At 53.3% G+C, this 16,541-nt stretch overlaps 1 protein-coding gene and 1 long non-coding RNA gene across 8 annotated transcripts in view; one reads left to right on the forward strand and one right to left on the reverse strand.

Moving 5' to 3' along the window:
- The first annotated feature begins 77 nt into the window (after positions 1-77).
- LOC144300049 (uncharacterized) lies at positions 78-7,643 on the forward strand. Its single transcript, XR_013366694.1, has 3 exons — positions 78-879; positions 6,545-6,689; positions 7,259-7,643. It is a non-coding gene; the product is annotated as an uncharacterized LOC144300049 (long non-coding RNA).
- Positions 2,550-16,541, reverse strand: part of WSCD2 (WSC domain containing 2) — a 119,378-nt gene continuing 105,386 nt past the window's right edge. For all 7 annotated transcript variants that reach the window (XM_077876076.1, XM_077876079.1, XM_077876073.1 and 4 more), the window contains 2 exons: positions 10,794-10,994; positions 2,550-4,548 (listed from right to left, as the gene is read on the reverse strand). In XM_077876076.1, coding sequence (XP_077732202.1) covers positions 4,196-4,548; positions 10,794-10,994 — 554 coding nt within the window. In that variant the 3' untranslated portion in view covers positions 2,550-4,195. The remainder of the gene's footprint in view (positions 4,549-10,793; positions 10,995-16,541) is intronic.

Consider the following 16,541-nt stretch of genomic DNA (forward strand, 5'->3'; position numbering starts at 1 on the left):
GTGCCTGCAGTTCGGTTGCTAAGGAAACCACTTCCTTGGTTACCGGCCTGGGTAGCATTTGTCTCCCTGAGTCTGCATCCCGCAGAGTCGCCCCCACTCTCCAGGAAGAGGAGGAGGAGGCAAGAGAGGACAAACAGGGGTGGGGAGGGAGGCGGTAGGGAGCGAGCAAGAGACAGGCAGAGAGACAGAGATGAAGAGATGGAGAGATGCTGGCACAGACAGAAATCAAGAGAGAAAGATGAATAGGGGGGATGAGGGGGTGAGGACAAGAGAGAAGAGGTTTAATGAGCAGCTGGAGGAAATAAAACCAGAAAGAGGGAGATGCAACCTGGGAGGCATATGAAGAAAAATGGGGAAGAACCAACGCAAGAGAAAAGGGGTCTTGGCTTCTAGGAGATGGGTCCCCTTGGGACGTGCCCCCTGGCAACCCCTCTGCCTCCCCATCCTTCTCCCCCTCCCAGACTGCCCACCAGGGACATGTCTGTGGCAGCGTCCCCCGATTACCAGAACAATCCCAGCCTTCAGCAGATGCCCAGCATGGCCTGTTCCCCTCTAGGAACAACAGCAGGATAAGCCAGGTGTCCCAGCTGCCCCCAGGTACCATACCCTGCACCGGGCGACCACTGTTCCCCAGCTTTCCCTCCTCTGCAGATGCATGCAGAGGTGCTGTCCCTCTGCCAGAGAGACTTTCTGGAGAAGTCCCTGACTGGCCCGGTTCTGCCGTGACCTTGGTGGGGCTCAGGCCAGTTCCGGCTAATCTCGGGCATCGGTGGGCCACGCTCCTGTCTGTTGGGGTTGCTGACAACCTCCCGGGGTCGGCCAGGACCCACCGTGGGCCCCTGCCCTCTTTGCCCTCAGAAGCTTTCTGACCACTTACGGGTATGTACTCAGCACTTGGTGAAGTATCAGCTGTGCAGAAACAGGGATTTTTGTCTGTTGTGTTCCTCTTTAAGTCTCTAGAAGCTAAAATAGTGCCAAGTACATAGTAGATGCCCAGTAAGTATTTGCTGAAGGAATGAGGGGATGCTACCTTGGTTCCTTCTGGGCCTGCAACACAGGTGTGACTTGAGACGGTTGAAGTGCAGTAAAGATGGACAGAGAAGAGGTTGCTAAACTGTCCATCTTACCACCCCCCACCCCTACCCTCAGCCTAAAGGGCTGGAAAAAAATCTCTTCCTTCCTCCCCACCATCATCTGTGATGGGGAGAAGGACGCGGCACAGGATCCGTGAGATCTGAGCAGCAGTGTCTAGGGAGTGTGGGGCTGGATGCGCCCTGGCTTCCTTCGCTTCTGGTCAGGGAGGAAGAGATCATGGAAAAGGTAAAAGAAATTGGCATAGGGCTTTAGGGCTCAACTTGAGACCAGAGACAAGGCTCAATCTAAGGTCAGATGAGGGCCCAGAGGCCAAGGAAAAGACTCCTCCAGGGCCAGGACTGGGGCTCAGTTTCCAACCAGAATCAGAGCTGTGGCAGATTCAGGCACAGTCCACACACAGGATCAGCATTTGTTTGGGGGCAGGTCTGAGTTTAGCCTACGACCCAGGCTGGAGTGCCATCAGTGACTTGGGTCAAGACTTGGTACGGGTGGGGCCGAGGCTCGATGTGGGAATCTGTAGGAGATCAGGATCATGGATCAGCAGGTGTTTAGAATTAGGGCTCCACTGTCACCCAGGATCAAGACTCCAGGATTGAGGCTCCATCTGTGACCAGGTCAGACTTGGCTTGAGACTTTGGCCGGGGACTGGTGAGACCTCCTAGATTTCTGAAGCCAACACAAAATCCCAGAAGAGAAAGACCCTGCCCTTGGTCCTGGAGCAGCCTCCTGCTCTTCCCGCTTTCTGAGCTCTTCTTTCGCCCTCCCTACTTCAGAGAACCCAGGACTGGGGTGCGGGGGGTGGGGAGGTGTCCTCACCCACCCATCCTGAGCAATCCCTCATGATGGGGAGAAGTCTCTCCCTCCCCTTCCTCTGCCTGTCTGCACTTGGCTTATCCCCTTCCTCCCCCTTTCTGCCCACAAGGCAGTATGGAAACGCTGGTCCCTCCCGGGAGACAAAGAAGCCTTCTCTTCTGCTCTTACTGGCTTCCCTTCTGCACATACAAATTCACAGCACCCCACACCCAGGGATGTCCCTTGCACATTCACACAGAAGGGAACCCCCTCCATACATGCACACACCCATACAGGGGCGTTTACACCACACCCCCGCACAGACGCACACTTGCCAAGGACAAGGCATAGGCAGGAGACACAACTTGAGACCAGAGACAATCTGGCAATCTGACAATCTCCACAACAGGCGCCTTCCCTGGCACGGGGTTCACACTCGAGCCCTTTCCTCCTCTACAAGTGCACAATTCCACACACAGGAGCCCACACAACCCCTTAGAAATGGGGCAGTCATCACATCCACACGGGGGACGCCGTCTCGAGACATACAAGGGTAGGTGAGCAGTTTCACACACACAGGCACGTTGTACTTCCCAGACACAAACACAACTACCTCCCCCCAGAGCAATTCTCTTACACTCACACAACGCTCTACCATGTGCTAGAATAAACAAAGTCTCTTTTTAATGATGGTGTTGACCTGAGGAATCTTCAGACAGAGGCCTGTGGCCTGAGGTGACCACCAACAGAACTGGCCCAGGTGGTGGACCTGGAGTCTCCGGGGGACGGACCTCGAAGCGGGAGGGGAGGCCACGCCCTGTACTGCTTCTCAAAAGACTAGAAATTAGCCTGGGGGGAAAGAAACAAGGTACAAAATACATTCAGCAGCCCCTGGCTGGGCCCTGGGGGTGGCCTAAATCCCACAGCTGAGGGGATCAGGGAAGAGAGCCACAGGCCCAGGCCCTAAGCCCTTCCCTCTGCGTGGCCAGGCGCCAAAGGGCAGAATGTACTAGTTATATTCCTCTTAAAAAAATATATCTCTTTACACTCGCCTTCTCCGTAGTCTCTTGGGTATTTGGAAACGAGCATTTACTTGCACCCCAAGCCTACTGGGGGGCTGCTCCAGACAGAATAGCAAAGATCTGTGACCTATGGCTTTTGCATCTACATGGTGGCAAAGGTGCAGGTGTGGGCCGGATGCGAAGCCACTGGTATCCAAGGTGGGGGGTGGGGTGGGCAAAGATGTGATCCCCAATCAGTGCTTTCTAAGACAGGATTAGCGACCAAAGTCCTTGAGAATCCTTTGGTTTGAGATCTTACCACCAAGGGAGCAGGGTTTGTGTGGAAATGGAAGAACCATTCTCTTAAAGAACCATCCCAAGGGAAGCTGGCCCCACTGGACTATGACCAAGGGAATGGTCCGGGAAGGTAGTGGGGGTCTCTTTTGGTCCTGGTCCAACCTGATGTGGAGCACCCCTTCTCTCTCACCCGGATAGCAAAGGACCCATTGGTAGGGGTCAGAGGGCAGTGTAAGATCAATGCATCGGGCCCCACCATGGAGAGAGGTCACTGGGGCTGTCAATCTTAGGATTTGGCATGTGGCTGGCCATCCTGGAGCTAACCGTTGGCGCCTGAGGAACCCCTGGAAGTGGGATCAAAGATGCCAAGGTCCCCTCCTGGCTGAAGCGGGGGAAGAAGAGCACAGAATTCTGGCCCTCGAGGTGGTCAGGCAACCAGATGGTTTCTCAGGAGCAGTGTGACCCACGGTGGTGCCAGTTAGCACACTGGGAGCACCAGTGCCTCCACACCCCACTGAGAATGTCAGAAGCCTTTCTTCAGACAGAAGTGTCCTGAGTCCACATTGGTGCCAGTGCCTCCCCGGGGCGGAGGAGAAAAGGGCAGGCTGTGGACGCTCGGCCCAGGAGGGGACACAGTCGGGGTCCATTTCCTTCTGCAACAGTCCCCCTAGCTCTCAAATCAAGATCCTCGACCTCAGCAGTGGGGCTGCCGGGTCTTGGGGATGCCATGAGCCCTCCCTCCCACAGGGCAGCAGGGGGTAGGGACACGGGAGACAGAGAAGGGTCCATGTGGTTGCAACACCCCAAAGCAGCGGCCCCCTCTATCTCCAAGGGGGGCTGTGAGTGGGGTGGGGAGGGCCCAGGCAGGCAGTCTCTTCCCTGGAGCTTCCTCTGTCATGCAGGAAACTCACTGAAGGCCCACAGCAGCTGGGGGACTGTCCTCAAAGTGGAGAGGACAGAGGGGCGGGGGTCCCCGGCCCCTCCCCACTTCTCCCCCCCCCCCCAACGCATCATCTGGGGTAGTAGTCATCAGGGACGCCGGTCAGGTTCCTCCCCTTGAGGGCCGCGTCCACCACCTTGATGTAGGCAGAGATGACCTTCTGCATGTCGGCCGTGTAGGGGTCGTACTCGAGCTTGCGGAGGCCCGAGCGCTTGAAGTTGCCGTCCTTCTGGCTCTCCACACACAGCAGCCGGTCCTCCCTGACGGCCACGCCCAGCAGGCTGACCATGCGGCCCAGCTGCACGAACAGGTCCTGCTTCAGGTCCTCAAAGTGAACCACCAGCACCTTCTTACCGAACCTGAGCCAGTCCAGCGTGTGCGTGGCCCACCACGGGGCGTAGTTCCTCACAAACTCAGGCCACTCTGCAGAGAAGAGGCAGGGCCCAGTCAGAGAGGGGAGGCACTCAAGGGACCAGGGTCAGATGGTGGTGGGCACACAGGAAGTCAGTGACTGGCAACAGCCTTCACTCCTTCGAGGCCCTGGCCTGGCCCGACTCCTCCCCACCTCCTGGCTGCTGCTTCTATCTGGAACATTCTGAGCCTTTCCTTCTCTTCAGGGAGAACAGTTAACACTTGTCGGGTGCTTACTGCATGCATGGCCCAGACTCCTCCAACAATGCATATTACTGTATTTTTATATACATTTATATTAACCAAGTAATAGTGGTTATTATATTAACCAAGTAATAGTGGTATCATCATTTTCTTCACTTAACAGAAAAAGTGAGGCGCAGAGAGGTCAAGTAATTTGCTCCAGGTCACACAGCTACTCAGGGGCAGAGCCAGGATTAGAAACTGAGCAGTCTGGCTTCAGACTATCAAGCTACTCTGTGCAGTAATAGTTATCCTGCTTGGTAATGGGATCTATGCACAGGATGGTAATAGGACATTTGTATAGAGAAGTGGATAAATGCACAGGAGGTTTGGGTGGGGGGACGGGGTAACTGAGCGATGGGCATTAAATGCACGTACCCGATGTAAGTCATATGCAACTGATGACTTTAAATTCTACCCTGAAACGAATAATCTACTGTGCTAACTTGAATTTAAATTTAAAAAATAGTGACTTGCCGAGGAACAAACAAAATCCTCTAAGGGTTTTAGCATGGCACCCCGTACCCAGTAGGGGCTCAGCAAACGTTGCCAATTGTTATTCCTGCCATTACTCTGTTCTGAGACAGGACAATCGTTTTCCCAGACTCAGGCAGGAGGCCAATCTTTGGGCTTCAGCGTTCCCCCTCTAAGCCCCCTCATGTCTGTTGAAGGTCTCTCCAGTAGACTGGGCTGGGGGTACAGTTTAAGTCGGATTATCTAGATTGTCATCTTTGCCTTACTGTTCTACTTTTTATCATGTGTATTTATATTTTTGGAGTTTATTACCTTACCATGGTAAACTGGCAGGGGAATCATCACCAACATTGAGAAGGTGTGTTGGGATGCTCTGACTTGAAAGGCAGGCTACAAAAGAATGTGGGTGATTCCTTAGGGAGCCCCGGAGAGAACCTCAAAGAGACACCAGCCAGCTCTGGAGCTGCTGAAATGGACAAAATGGGGAGCTGGGGAGCTGCAGGGGATGGGGAGGTGGGGTGATCACTGATGACGACGGGAAGGGAGAAAGGGATTCTGAGCCCCCGCTGGACAGTCACAAGGCAGGTGTTCTGAAATCCTGAAGCCAGACCCACTGCTTCTCACAGAAGCAACCCCACCCTGCACCGTCCAGAGGGATGTGCTTATTGAAGGAGGGTCTGTGAGTCTCCCAAGCCGGGTTAGGGGGTCCCAGCTGGTTAATAACCAAATCCTCCTCCTTTGCTGGGTCATGGGTACCCAAGATCTCTAATTCTAAAGACTACCCTGAAAGGAAAGGGCTGCTGTTGACCCTATATCACCAGTGAGGAAATGGGAGCTCAGAGAGGTAAGGTGACTGGCCCAAGGTCACACAGCCAGGCAGCAGCATCCAGATCAGACCTGATTCCAGGTCCTGATCTTTTCCGGTAGCAGTAGCCTCACCCCCCTACATCCCACTGTTTTACCCCCAGCAGGGGCTCAATAAATGGTGGTTGAACTAAATTGGAATTCCCCACCGCCAAAGTGTGACATGATAAAGGGCTCCTCTTTCTTTGCAGAACACATTAGACCCTATGGTGAGGCTCCTGCTTCCCTGTGCACCCCCAGAACACCACTGCTCCTTGCAAAACATTGATGTGGGTGACAAGGAGATCTTTCGTGCTTACGGTAGATGATTTACAATGGTATCTGGCTAATTGGGCCCATACTGTTGTAATGGGTTAAGACCAGATGTATCTGAGTGATTAGAAGAACATATAGCATGTATATGTTCTGTTGTAATTTTTTTTTTCAGAATCTGTGTCACCTCACCGCATTCCTGATGGCTCAGGACACCTGTTGCCTTTCTAGCAGAAGCCCAGGCGGATGAAGGTGGTACTGAGTCGCCTGGTAGCACACGGATTGGATTTTTAAGCTTGGCCATTTCTGACTAACCTTAGGTATTTGCTGGAGGGGTGAGGGTTGCAGCTTGGAGGTCATAAGGGAAGAGGAAGGACCCGTCTGCATGGCAGTCAGGGTCCTACAGAGGGTAGACCTAGCCTTGGGTGCAGATGGGCTGCAGAGGGCACAGCCCCCTTGCTGACTGCACAGCGCCCTGGGATGGGAGTGTACGGTGCCTGAGTCACTTCACATTTTCTGCTCCCAAGCAGGAACTGTGCTCCCAAGAAGCTTGGAGAGTGGGGATTACCAGCAGTTTTACACACGGGGTGGTGGTTGGGGGGGTGGGGTATGGATAAAGGAGGCTGGGAGACCTGAAGCCAGTTGTTCCAGGCCACACTGTGCTTGCCCAAGACAGGATTCCAACCCAGTCTATCCAGACTGAGCCTGGCTCCTGCCTCCTGGCAAGCCCTTCCAGAGCTCCTGTTCTGATCAGCTCCAGCTCCTAGTCGAGCACTGCTCGCTTTGGGTGTTAGTCTACGACTCAGGATCTGTTCATGGCTGACTTTGGGTCCTACAGAGGGTAGGTACAGACTAGCCGCATTCACAACCCCCTTCCTGTCTCCATTAGCTGTGGCAGCTTGGGAACTCCAGTCCGTCTCGAGACTCAGTTTATCCATTGGCAAAATGTGCTAAGACCTGCATCCTGGCCATGCAGATAGAACGGAAGCAGAGGGGCAAGGACTGCGGCAGGGGACCCCTGGGACCCAGGTGGTGCTCACTAAATGCCAGCTGCTGTCACGAGGATTCCTGATGGTGGCACCCTGGTGTCACAAAGATGCCCATCCCCACCAAACCCAGCCCTACCCCATTATCACTGGGATCAGAGCTCCCCAGGCTGCTTTGGCAGCAGCTGTTCACCTACCCCACCGATCCCTCCCTGGAAGCTCCTGAACTTCGTGGAAAAGAAGGAAAAAAAAAAAAAGAAACCCTCAGAAGTCCTGATTAGCACAGGATTGCTGGTCATTGATCGCTGCCTTCAAACTGGGTCATAAAGAAGCCAAGCCACAGACCACAGAGCATGAGCACTGGTTCCACCGGAAGGGTCACACAGGTGCGCCCAGCAGGGCACCCCCCCAGTCTTCATGCTCCCTCTTCTTGTCCAGAGGAACCAGGGCCTGATTAATAGCTTAACTGCGCTTAATTCCCCACGGAATCATTAAACGCCGTCTGTTTCATTAAACAGATCCAGGACAATTCACCTTGTGTAATCAGATCACATAAAACTTTGCTTTGGCCCCACTCCAGGGAGATTGTAAAATTAACGTTATAGAACCAAAAATGGGGGGGGGGAGGGTTACAAGAGCCGTGCCCCAGCTCTAAATGGAAAGAGGGCACAGGTGGGGGTGGGGGGTGGAGGCACTCAACTGCTAGGGAACTCTGCTTTTTAGGGGTTGACCTTCACACACTAAGGCAAAGCACACAAGAGGCTTCGCTTCTCTGGGAATCTTGTTCAAATGCAGATTCCTGTTCAGAGAGCCCGAGGGCAGAGATGTGCTTTTCTAAAAAATCTTCCAGCTGATGTGGAAGCCACTGCTACACAGGCCCCGCTCTGTGAGCGGTACAAACAGCAGGGGTTGAAAGCAGTGGTTCTTAAACTGGAGCATGCATCAGAAACATCTGGAGGGATTGGTAAAACGCAGATGGCCCAGCCGCCCTCCCAGAGTTTCTACAGGGTCTGGGGTATGGCCAGAGGATTTGCATTTCTAACCAGTTTCCAAGTGATACTGCTGTGGCCGTGGCTGGTGCGGGCAATCTAAAGGAAGGGGCTCAAACTCCAGTGTCTACAGGGCAAACAGAGAAATGGATTTTTTGGGGAAGGCTCCCAGGGCCCTTCAGACCTGGGTCAGGCCTGGGAGGGGATGCAGGGAGAAGGCTCCCCATCCCAGACTACTGTGGGGCCCCCGGGGCCCCTGCTAGGAGATGCGGGTGCTGGAACCTCCTCTCTCCCATCCCCTGCAGCCTCATGGTACAGCCTGTCCCAACACCTTCCTGATCTTTGATTTTAAAGCTCCCAGCTGCCTTGAGTAAGGAAAAAGAGGCAAGGTGACTCCTGGGAATTAGAACTACCTGAACCTGAGACCAGATGCTAAGCCAGGAGAGAAGCTGTGAATTCATCACAAAGTCAGGGACATCCCCAAGCTAAGAGACAGCCTGGTAGCTAATGCCTGGGTTCAATCCCAGTTGGGTGAAGCCTGGCCGAGGGTGGGGGCAGGGGGGCAGCTTAGCCACATAATTGCTCCCTTCCTGGGATGGTTTTCTCACCTGTGCAATGGAATGCCACCAGGACTGGCACCCTTTCTCACCTCTCCAGGGACTTAGAAGGTTTAAATGTCCTCATGAATGCACAGTGCTAGGAGCTTCCCAAGTGATTTCCCTTCCCTTTTCTCTGGGGGCAGCAGGAGGCCTGGGAGGCAGAGAGCCAGATTCTACTCCTGCCACCATGTGCCCAAATGACCTGGGAAGGTTCCCTGCCTCTCTCTGGGCCTGAGTTTCCCCATTAATCCATAGAGGATTAATCAGTGGTTCTTGGTCCTACCTGTACCCTAGAAGCAGTGGGGAGCTTTAGAAAAATACCGATGCCCAGGTTCCACTGCACCAATGGTCCTGGTCCGGTGGGATTTCCCCACACCCCTCTGGGGATGCTGATACGTAGTTGGGACTGAGGACCACTGGGGTTGGTCACCCCCAGGTCCTTTCCAACTGGGCCAGAGAAGTCTCTGCTCTAGGCAGGCCTCTGCCACATGCACCTGTAGACTTCTCAGCCTGGCCCTGAGCAGTGGTCATTTTCAACTACAAATCTTCTGGGAATAAATGTCACCACCTAAGCTTCCACCCTCTGAGAGGGGGAGTAAAGCAAGGGGAGGAACAGGGGACCCCCTTGACTGAACTAGGAGCCCAGGGCACAGCTGGCCAAAGAGGCCCAAGGGTTGTGATGAATGAGGTCATTAAGTACTGGACTGCTGCATTAACACCATGCTGCCAAGCTCCAGACTTCTCTGGGGTGGGGCCGGGGCTTCAAAGCAGCTTTAGAAGGGGTAAAGTGGAAAGCACCCCTCAAGGCTGAGCCTGGAGCAGCCTGGCTCCCAGAGGCTAAGGTGAAGAGAGCTCACACGTACAGAGCACTTACGGGACTGGGTGATCTTACTGATCCATCAACATTTTGTCCGATCCGTTATCATAGGGCTGTGGTTAAGGGCAGGAGCAAGACTGTCTGGGGACAAACCCCAGGTCCACCACCTCCTTTTGGAAAAGCCTCTTCACCTCCCTGAATCTAGCTTGTCCCATCTATAAAACAAGGTTCATTTTGGGGTTTAAAGACTCTCATTACAGTGGTGGAGATGTGGATGATAATAGATATGGGGTTCTGAGAGCCAGAGGGGTCAAAGATACTCCAGCTGATAGAAGTTGGGTCTGACTCCAGAGCTCTCACCATTATCATGGGCCACCGCTCTGGAGTGAGACATTCATCCCCAAGGCTGTCATCTACTAAGTGCTGGAAATGAGTCTCAAACCCCAATCGTATAAGATTCGCTGCTTAAAAAAAAAAAATGCAGCTTGTTAGCCAACACTGTCACTTCCCAGGTGTGGAACCTAGCACAAGTCACTGAACCTTACATCCCAGAGTTGTTAGGGATGGGTTCATGGAAATGATGCTCTGCGAGTTCTTAGGAGCTCCTGAGTGACCTGGCCATCAGCCCCTGACTGTAGGCTGGATTCAGGTCTCCTGATTCTCAGGAGAGGGCTCTAGAAACTGTTTCTATTCATCCCATATCAATTATGTGAGAGTCTCCATCTCCATAAGGAGTCACATTTACTGGATTTGTTTGTAAAGGGTTAAAAATTCTCACAATTATTGCTCCCGTTTTATAGATGGGACAAGCCTAAGTTCAGGAAGGTAGTGGTGGAGCTGGGGTTTGAACCCAGGGAGTCTTGCCCTTGAGCCCATGCCCTGGATGGCTGCACTATGGCATCACCCAGGCTCCCAGCAGGTGCAGCTCGTGGGGTGGCGCACCACGGCGGGGGGGCCCTTCTGGATCCCTGGCAGCAGACAGCACTGGCTGCTCCCCCACCTCCCCCACACCCGGGCCTGCCCCTCCCCCTACCTTTGCCCTTCCAGTGGGCATGCGCCGCAAAGCCCACGTGGCCGCCGTACTTGCGGTTGAACTCTGCCATGAGTGCCTTGTAGGGGTTACGGATGAGCAGGATGGCTGCATCGAAGGCCTCAATCTCCTTCTGGCCGCTCTCATGCGTCTTGATGCAGATGGTCCTGCCGCTGCGCCAGTGGTCCCGCTCGCCTTTGAAGCCTTCCCAAGGTGGGGGGGGGGGGGTTGGGGTATGTGACCGTCAGTGCAAGGAGTCCGGAGTCCCGGGCACTCCCAGGGGCCACCCAGGGATCCTCCCACGTTCATGCATTTCCCCCCAGATGTGCGGAGCACCTACTGTGTGCCAGGCACTGTGCTGAGAGGTGGGGATAAAAATCTGCAAGAATATCCACGGCTCTTGCTGTCTTTGGGAGCCAGATTATGCAGATCATGACATAAATGAACATAACAAACCCCTAGTGCTGCAGAAGAGACATAGATTTCTTGCTCAGGTGCCCCAAGAGGCACCTGACAGTGATGCACTGGAGGAGTCCTCTTTGCATGGAGTCTACACCTCTGGGCATGGCTGCATGACTCACTTTGGCCAGTGGAATGAGGACAGAAGCAGGCCTCTATTAAAGACCCAAGGTGCATCATGTTTGTTCTTGTGTGCGCCTGCCATCACTGTGAGAAGGACATGCGCTAGAAGGCTGTTGGTCCCAGATGGTGACTCGTGGGAACAGACATGGGTGCCACAGGCAGGTGCTGAGCAGCCCAGCCAGCCTAGCCAAGATCACTGATCTGCTCAGCGTCATCCAGAAAGGTTTCCTGGAGGAAGAGGTGCTTAAGCTAACTTGTGAAGGATGAGGAATTTGCTAGCCCCAGAGAGGAAGGAAAGGGTGCTGGGAACAATAGATGCAAAGGTCCTGGGGTGGGTCAGAAGAAATATGTCATGTGTGTGACTGCTGAGAGCAGAAAGAAGGGAGTGTAAAGCTGGATCAGATTTTAGCAGTTGTGATGGAGTGTTCAGTACTAAGACCACAAAGATTAGGCAGCCCTGAAAAGGATTTAAGCAAAAGAAAGCGGGACATGATCGGATTTTCATTTCAACAGCTGAGGAACTGAGAGAAATTGTGGGTGGCCGCAGAATGTTTCTCTGGTGCCAGTTGTGTGCTGGACACTGGCCTGAGCCTTTTATGTAATTAGGCAACTCCACGCTTTCAGTGATCCTCAGAGATTTTATGGATAAGGAAACTGAGGCACAGATCAAAGATTTTGCCCAAGTTACAGAGTGAGTGAGAGGCAGAGCCAAGATTCAAACCAAGCTACCCAGGCTCCTGAGACTGAGTTCTTGAGCTTCTCGCTCTCACAGGAGCTAAGGCACTTGGATGGCATCTTGAAAGCCAAGTAGAAATGTTCTGGGACTGGGCCTTCAAGATACTGGCTGTGTTTCAACTCACTGTTATTTCTTTGGGCCTCAGTTTCCTCCTCTATAAAATGGGACCATGCTGCTTTTACTTCACAGGGCTGTTTGAAAAGTCAGTGAGGCACCTAGGAGGACTTAGATCAATGGCTGCTCAACCAGAACAAGTCTTGGGGTGACACTGTGGGCCAAGAAGCCACCGTGCTCACTTTTTCTCGCCTTACCCCTGCACAAAGGCTTTTAAGGTGGATTAAAATGAGGCCAATATGGTACCTACTCCTGTCCCTGGAGATCAGGTTTCAGACAGGTATAGCACCCCCCATACCCACCCCACCAGGGTCACAAGGTAGAAGAGTCAGGAATGGACTGTCATTTCCAGAGCCAGATTCCATCCTGGCACTTGCCAAGTGAAGCTGCAGGAACCAGTCTAGCCCCGGCCCATGCCCACAAGGAAATATTAACCCACTGCCTTTGAGGCCCATGGACCATGCAGTGTCATGCGACAATGAGGGATGGGGTCTGGAAGCTTGAGAACAAGTCTGGGACACAGATGTTTACCCACAAGGTGGCACCGGATACGATTTCAGGCATGCAATCAGGCATTCCATCGGCAAAGCTCCTCATGACACAGACAAGGAACTTCCCATCTAGGATTGTGTTTTATCTTTGTCAAAATGCATTTCGCCATGAGCACAGCAACAGAAAAACACATGCGGGGGTTACAAAGAATTCATACAGGTTCTCAGAGAAGAAAAATAAACAGAAACCTGGCAGAGTGGTCAAACTAGTCTAAGTCAGCTCTCAGATCACATTTCTCTCTGTTACGTGATGGAGTCAGCCTAGCACGGTGTTTATCAAGATACAAAAACAATGCACGTAAGAAAAGACCTGCTCTAGATTCCAGATTTGGGTCACCTAAGAAGTTTGTAGGGTCTGCTGGAGAAGTAGGGAGGTGGAGAAGATTTAGAACAATGCCTCCCAGAGAGAGGAGTTCTATGTCTAGGAAGAAGCCTTTAAGCCACATGGGATCCACCTGCCTGTGGAACTGGGGATGGTGGCTGGAGGATCCTCCAGGGAGGGCCATCTAGGTGATTACACAGCCATCAGGGATGCAAGCACAGGGCCAGAGCGGAATTGCTGGCCTCCACTGCCAGGGGCCCCCCCTCCCCTCCTCCTGAAACAGGACCCAGCTCCTCCATTGCATCAAGGGGGAGAATTTAAATCCCATTACTTTGAGGGATCAATCACACTAGCAGTTTATCTGGGGCACCCACGTGAGCCTCAGAAACTCTCAGGAGCTGGACAACAGTCCCAGGCTTTGGAGAAACGAACTTGTGGATTCAGGGCCAGAATAAGATATACATTCTCCTTCCCCCTCATCCTCCATATGACAGTTGTCAGTGCACTTTGCAGCTAAGGAAGCCAGCATGGAAAAGGGCAGGGGCAAAAACCCCACATTTCTGCATGCCCTGGTGTCTACTGGGCAGGAACGGCCTGCTCCTGTTTCTGCACATGGACACTCTGCAGGCTGGTGGTCCTCCAGGGGTAATGGGGTTGATTTGGGGGCCGTCCTCAGAAATCCTTTCCTGTATCAGCGGGGCCGAGAGGCTGCCTCATCAATGTCCTGGGGCATCCAGGGCCCCCAGGAGCCTAGCAGGGCCTTGGTCAACTCCGGGCAGTCAACCCAGCCCCTCTTGCCACAGAGCTGGAGCCTACACTCGGGGCAGCGGGGTCCCTGAGATGGGGAGGGGGACAGGGAGGGAGAAGAAGGGGATCCCAAGAGAAGTAGACACAGAAACAAAATAAGGAGAAAAAGATCAGAGGCACAAGGAAGGAAAAAGCAGGAGACAGAGCCAGCAAGACCAAGAAAGAGACAGACAGACAGATAGATGGACAAAGACCCAAGTCACGTTTTACAAAGGGCCATCGTCTCTGGGTAAGCGGCAGGCAGAGCTCAAGTGGTACAGACGCTTGGCCTCCGGGAAGGGAGAAGCCACCCATCCAGACATGCCCTCTCCTTCCCCCCTCCCTCCCTCCCTTAGCAGTCCCTTGGAGGGGCAGCCTGCTCAGGTGCGAGGAGAGAAGGTTGCAGAGGAAGTGCCAGGCAGTCCATCAGACCTAGGAGGGCCCTGGGGGTCACCCACCCAACACCAGCTTGTTACAGAGGAGGAAATCGTTTCAAGCTGGGTGTGGGGTGGGGGAGGATGCACCCCCACTTATCCAGCTAGTTAGTGGCAGGGATGAGGGAAGAAACCCTAAAATACTCCAAGCAGCAGGAGTCCCTGGAGCATGGGCTCATCCTACAGAAACCACCCTCTCTGGGCCATCATTGAGGCCCCTCACCTCCAGTCAGTGGGCTCTTGATGTCGTTGTCCCCCCACCCCCGTCCCCTACTTCCCACCCCTGTCCCTGCAGCTGAACATCCATCTGAAGCTCTGCGGCCAGAGGGGTATTTCCCTGCCTGGCCCATGGCCCCAGGATAATGGGGTTCAGGGCCTTTGCCTACCCAGCTCAGGCTGCTCCTTCCTGCATCACTGCCACAGCCCTCACCCCTCCCACGGTCCAACACGCTGCCACCAAACCCTGTTGTTGACCAACTGCTCTGTTTCCTCCTCCTGCTGCTTGTCACATCTCCGCCTCTGCCTGGGGCTCCCTCCACGCCCTTCGGGTGAGTCCTGTCCACTTCTGCACAACCCTGCCCCGGACCAAATCACAGAATATATAAAGCACCCACCCTGTTGCGTCCCTGGACTCATGATCCCATTGCAGACATTCAATAAAACACCCACAATGCTTAGCATTGCTAACCGTGACATGATAGATTTATAACAAGGGCCATGACGCAGGGATGCCCTGGGTACAAGGAAGACAAAGCAGGAGGACACGCGAGTCTGCCAGCAATGCAGTGGAGGGGGTGTGGCCCGTGGCCTGGGGAGCAGGTTTCCAGGCAGATGGGATGGGATAGGGGAGGATCCTGACCTCCCAGGTAGATGAAACCCATGGGCACAGGGCTAGCGTGTTCTCAAACCCAGGACCCAGCAGGGTTCGGGGACTTCCTGAAGTGTCTCTCGGCTGCAGAGGTGATGTTGGGAGCGATTCGAGGTTAGCAGAGCTGACTAATGCTATGGCAGGGGGCTCACCCACGTGTCTGCACCCCACTGCCAGGCCCTAACTCCCAGGGCCAACCCACCATTGCTCCACTGGGGCTCAGCACACAGGAAGCAGGTTTTTAAGCCCTTCACGAAGGGGGAGCTGCTCCAAAGGCTTCCACTGCCTGTGACAGGCCACAATCTGCTCTTTCTCAGATGCACTGAAGGAAACCTTTCTACAGTGTGAGCCAGAGGAACAGCCACGGACAGTTGATATTCTCTCTCTCTTTTCTTTTTTAAAATTCTAGTATACGCCTCACCCCATTAATGATCAACTCTTGATATCCACCCCCACAAGACTCGAGTCAAAATACATCTAGCAGGGACACCTGGGTGGCTCAGGGGTTAACTGTCTGCCTTTGGCTCAGGTCATGATCCTGGAGTCACCGGATCGAGTCCCACATCAGGCTCCCTGCATGGAGCCTGCTTCTCCCTCTGCCTGTGTCTCTGCCTCTGTGTGTGTCTCTCATGAATAAATAAAATCTTTTATAAAAATACATCTCAAAAAAAAATACATCTCATATTCTCTGAATGTGGTGGGGCTGGAGGTGAGAATACAGACTTCCTAGTCAAGGGAACCCAGCAGTCTCTGGAATACTGGGAATCTGCCCTGGAATCACCTGGGGAGGTTTTAAAAAAAACATGGATGTCACAGCCCCCACCCCACCCCCCAGGATCCTGATGGAAATGGTTGCGGGTGCAACCTGGGCATCAAGAGTTTAAAAGTTCCCCAGGTAGAATGTCTGGGTGGCTCAGTGGTTGAGCGTCTGCCTTCAGCTCAGGGCGTGATCCTGGGGTACTGGGATCAAGTCCTGCATCGGGCTCCCCAGAGGGAGTGGGCTTCTCCCTCTACCTATGTCTCTGCCTCTCTCTATGGGTCTTTCATGATCAAACAAAATCTTAAAAAAGAAGAAAAAAAGCTCCCCAGGTAATTCTACTATGTAGTCAAAGACCAACCTCCCGCCTTTGACTTTGCCTAATAGCTGATTGTCCCCCCTTTCAGGTCATTAAAAAATAATGTGTATTTTAACACTATAGCCTCATACACATGGTCTTATTATATATTTTCAAAGCTGCCATTGAGTTCAGTATTGACATATCTGTACTATAAATGAGGAAACTGAAACTCAGAGGAATAAATCTTGCCCAAGGTCCCATACCTGATAAGCAAACAGGTCAGTCTAAAGATTCAACCTC

Source organism: Canis aureus, chromosome 27 (genome assembly GCF_053574225.1).
Source record: "Canis aureus isolate CA01 chromosome 27, VMU_Caureus_v.1.0, whole genome shotgun sequence".
Lineage (NCBI taxonomy): Eukaryota > Metazoa > Chordata > Mammalia > Carnivora > Canidae > Canis > Canis aureus.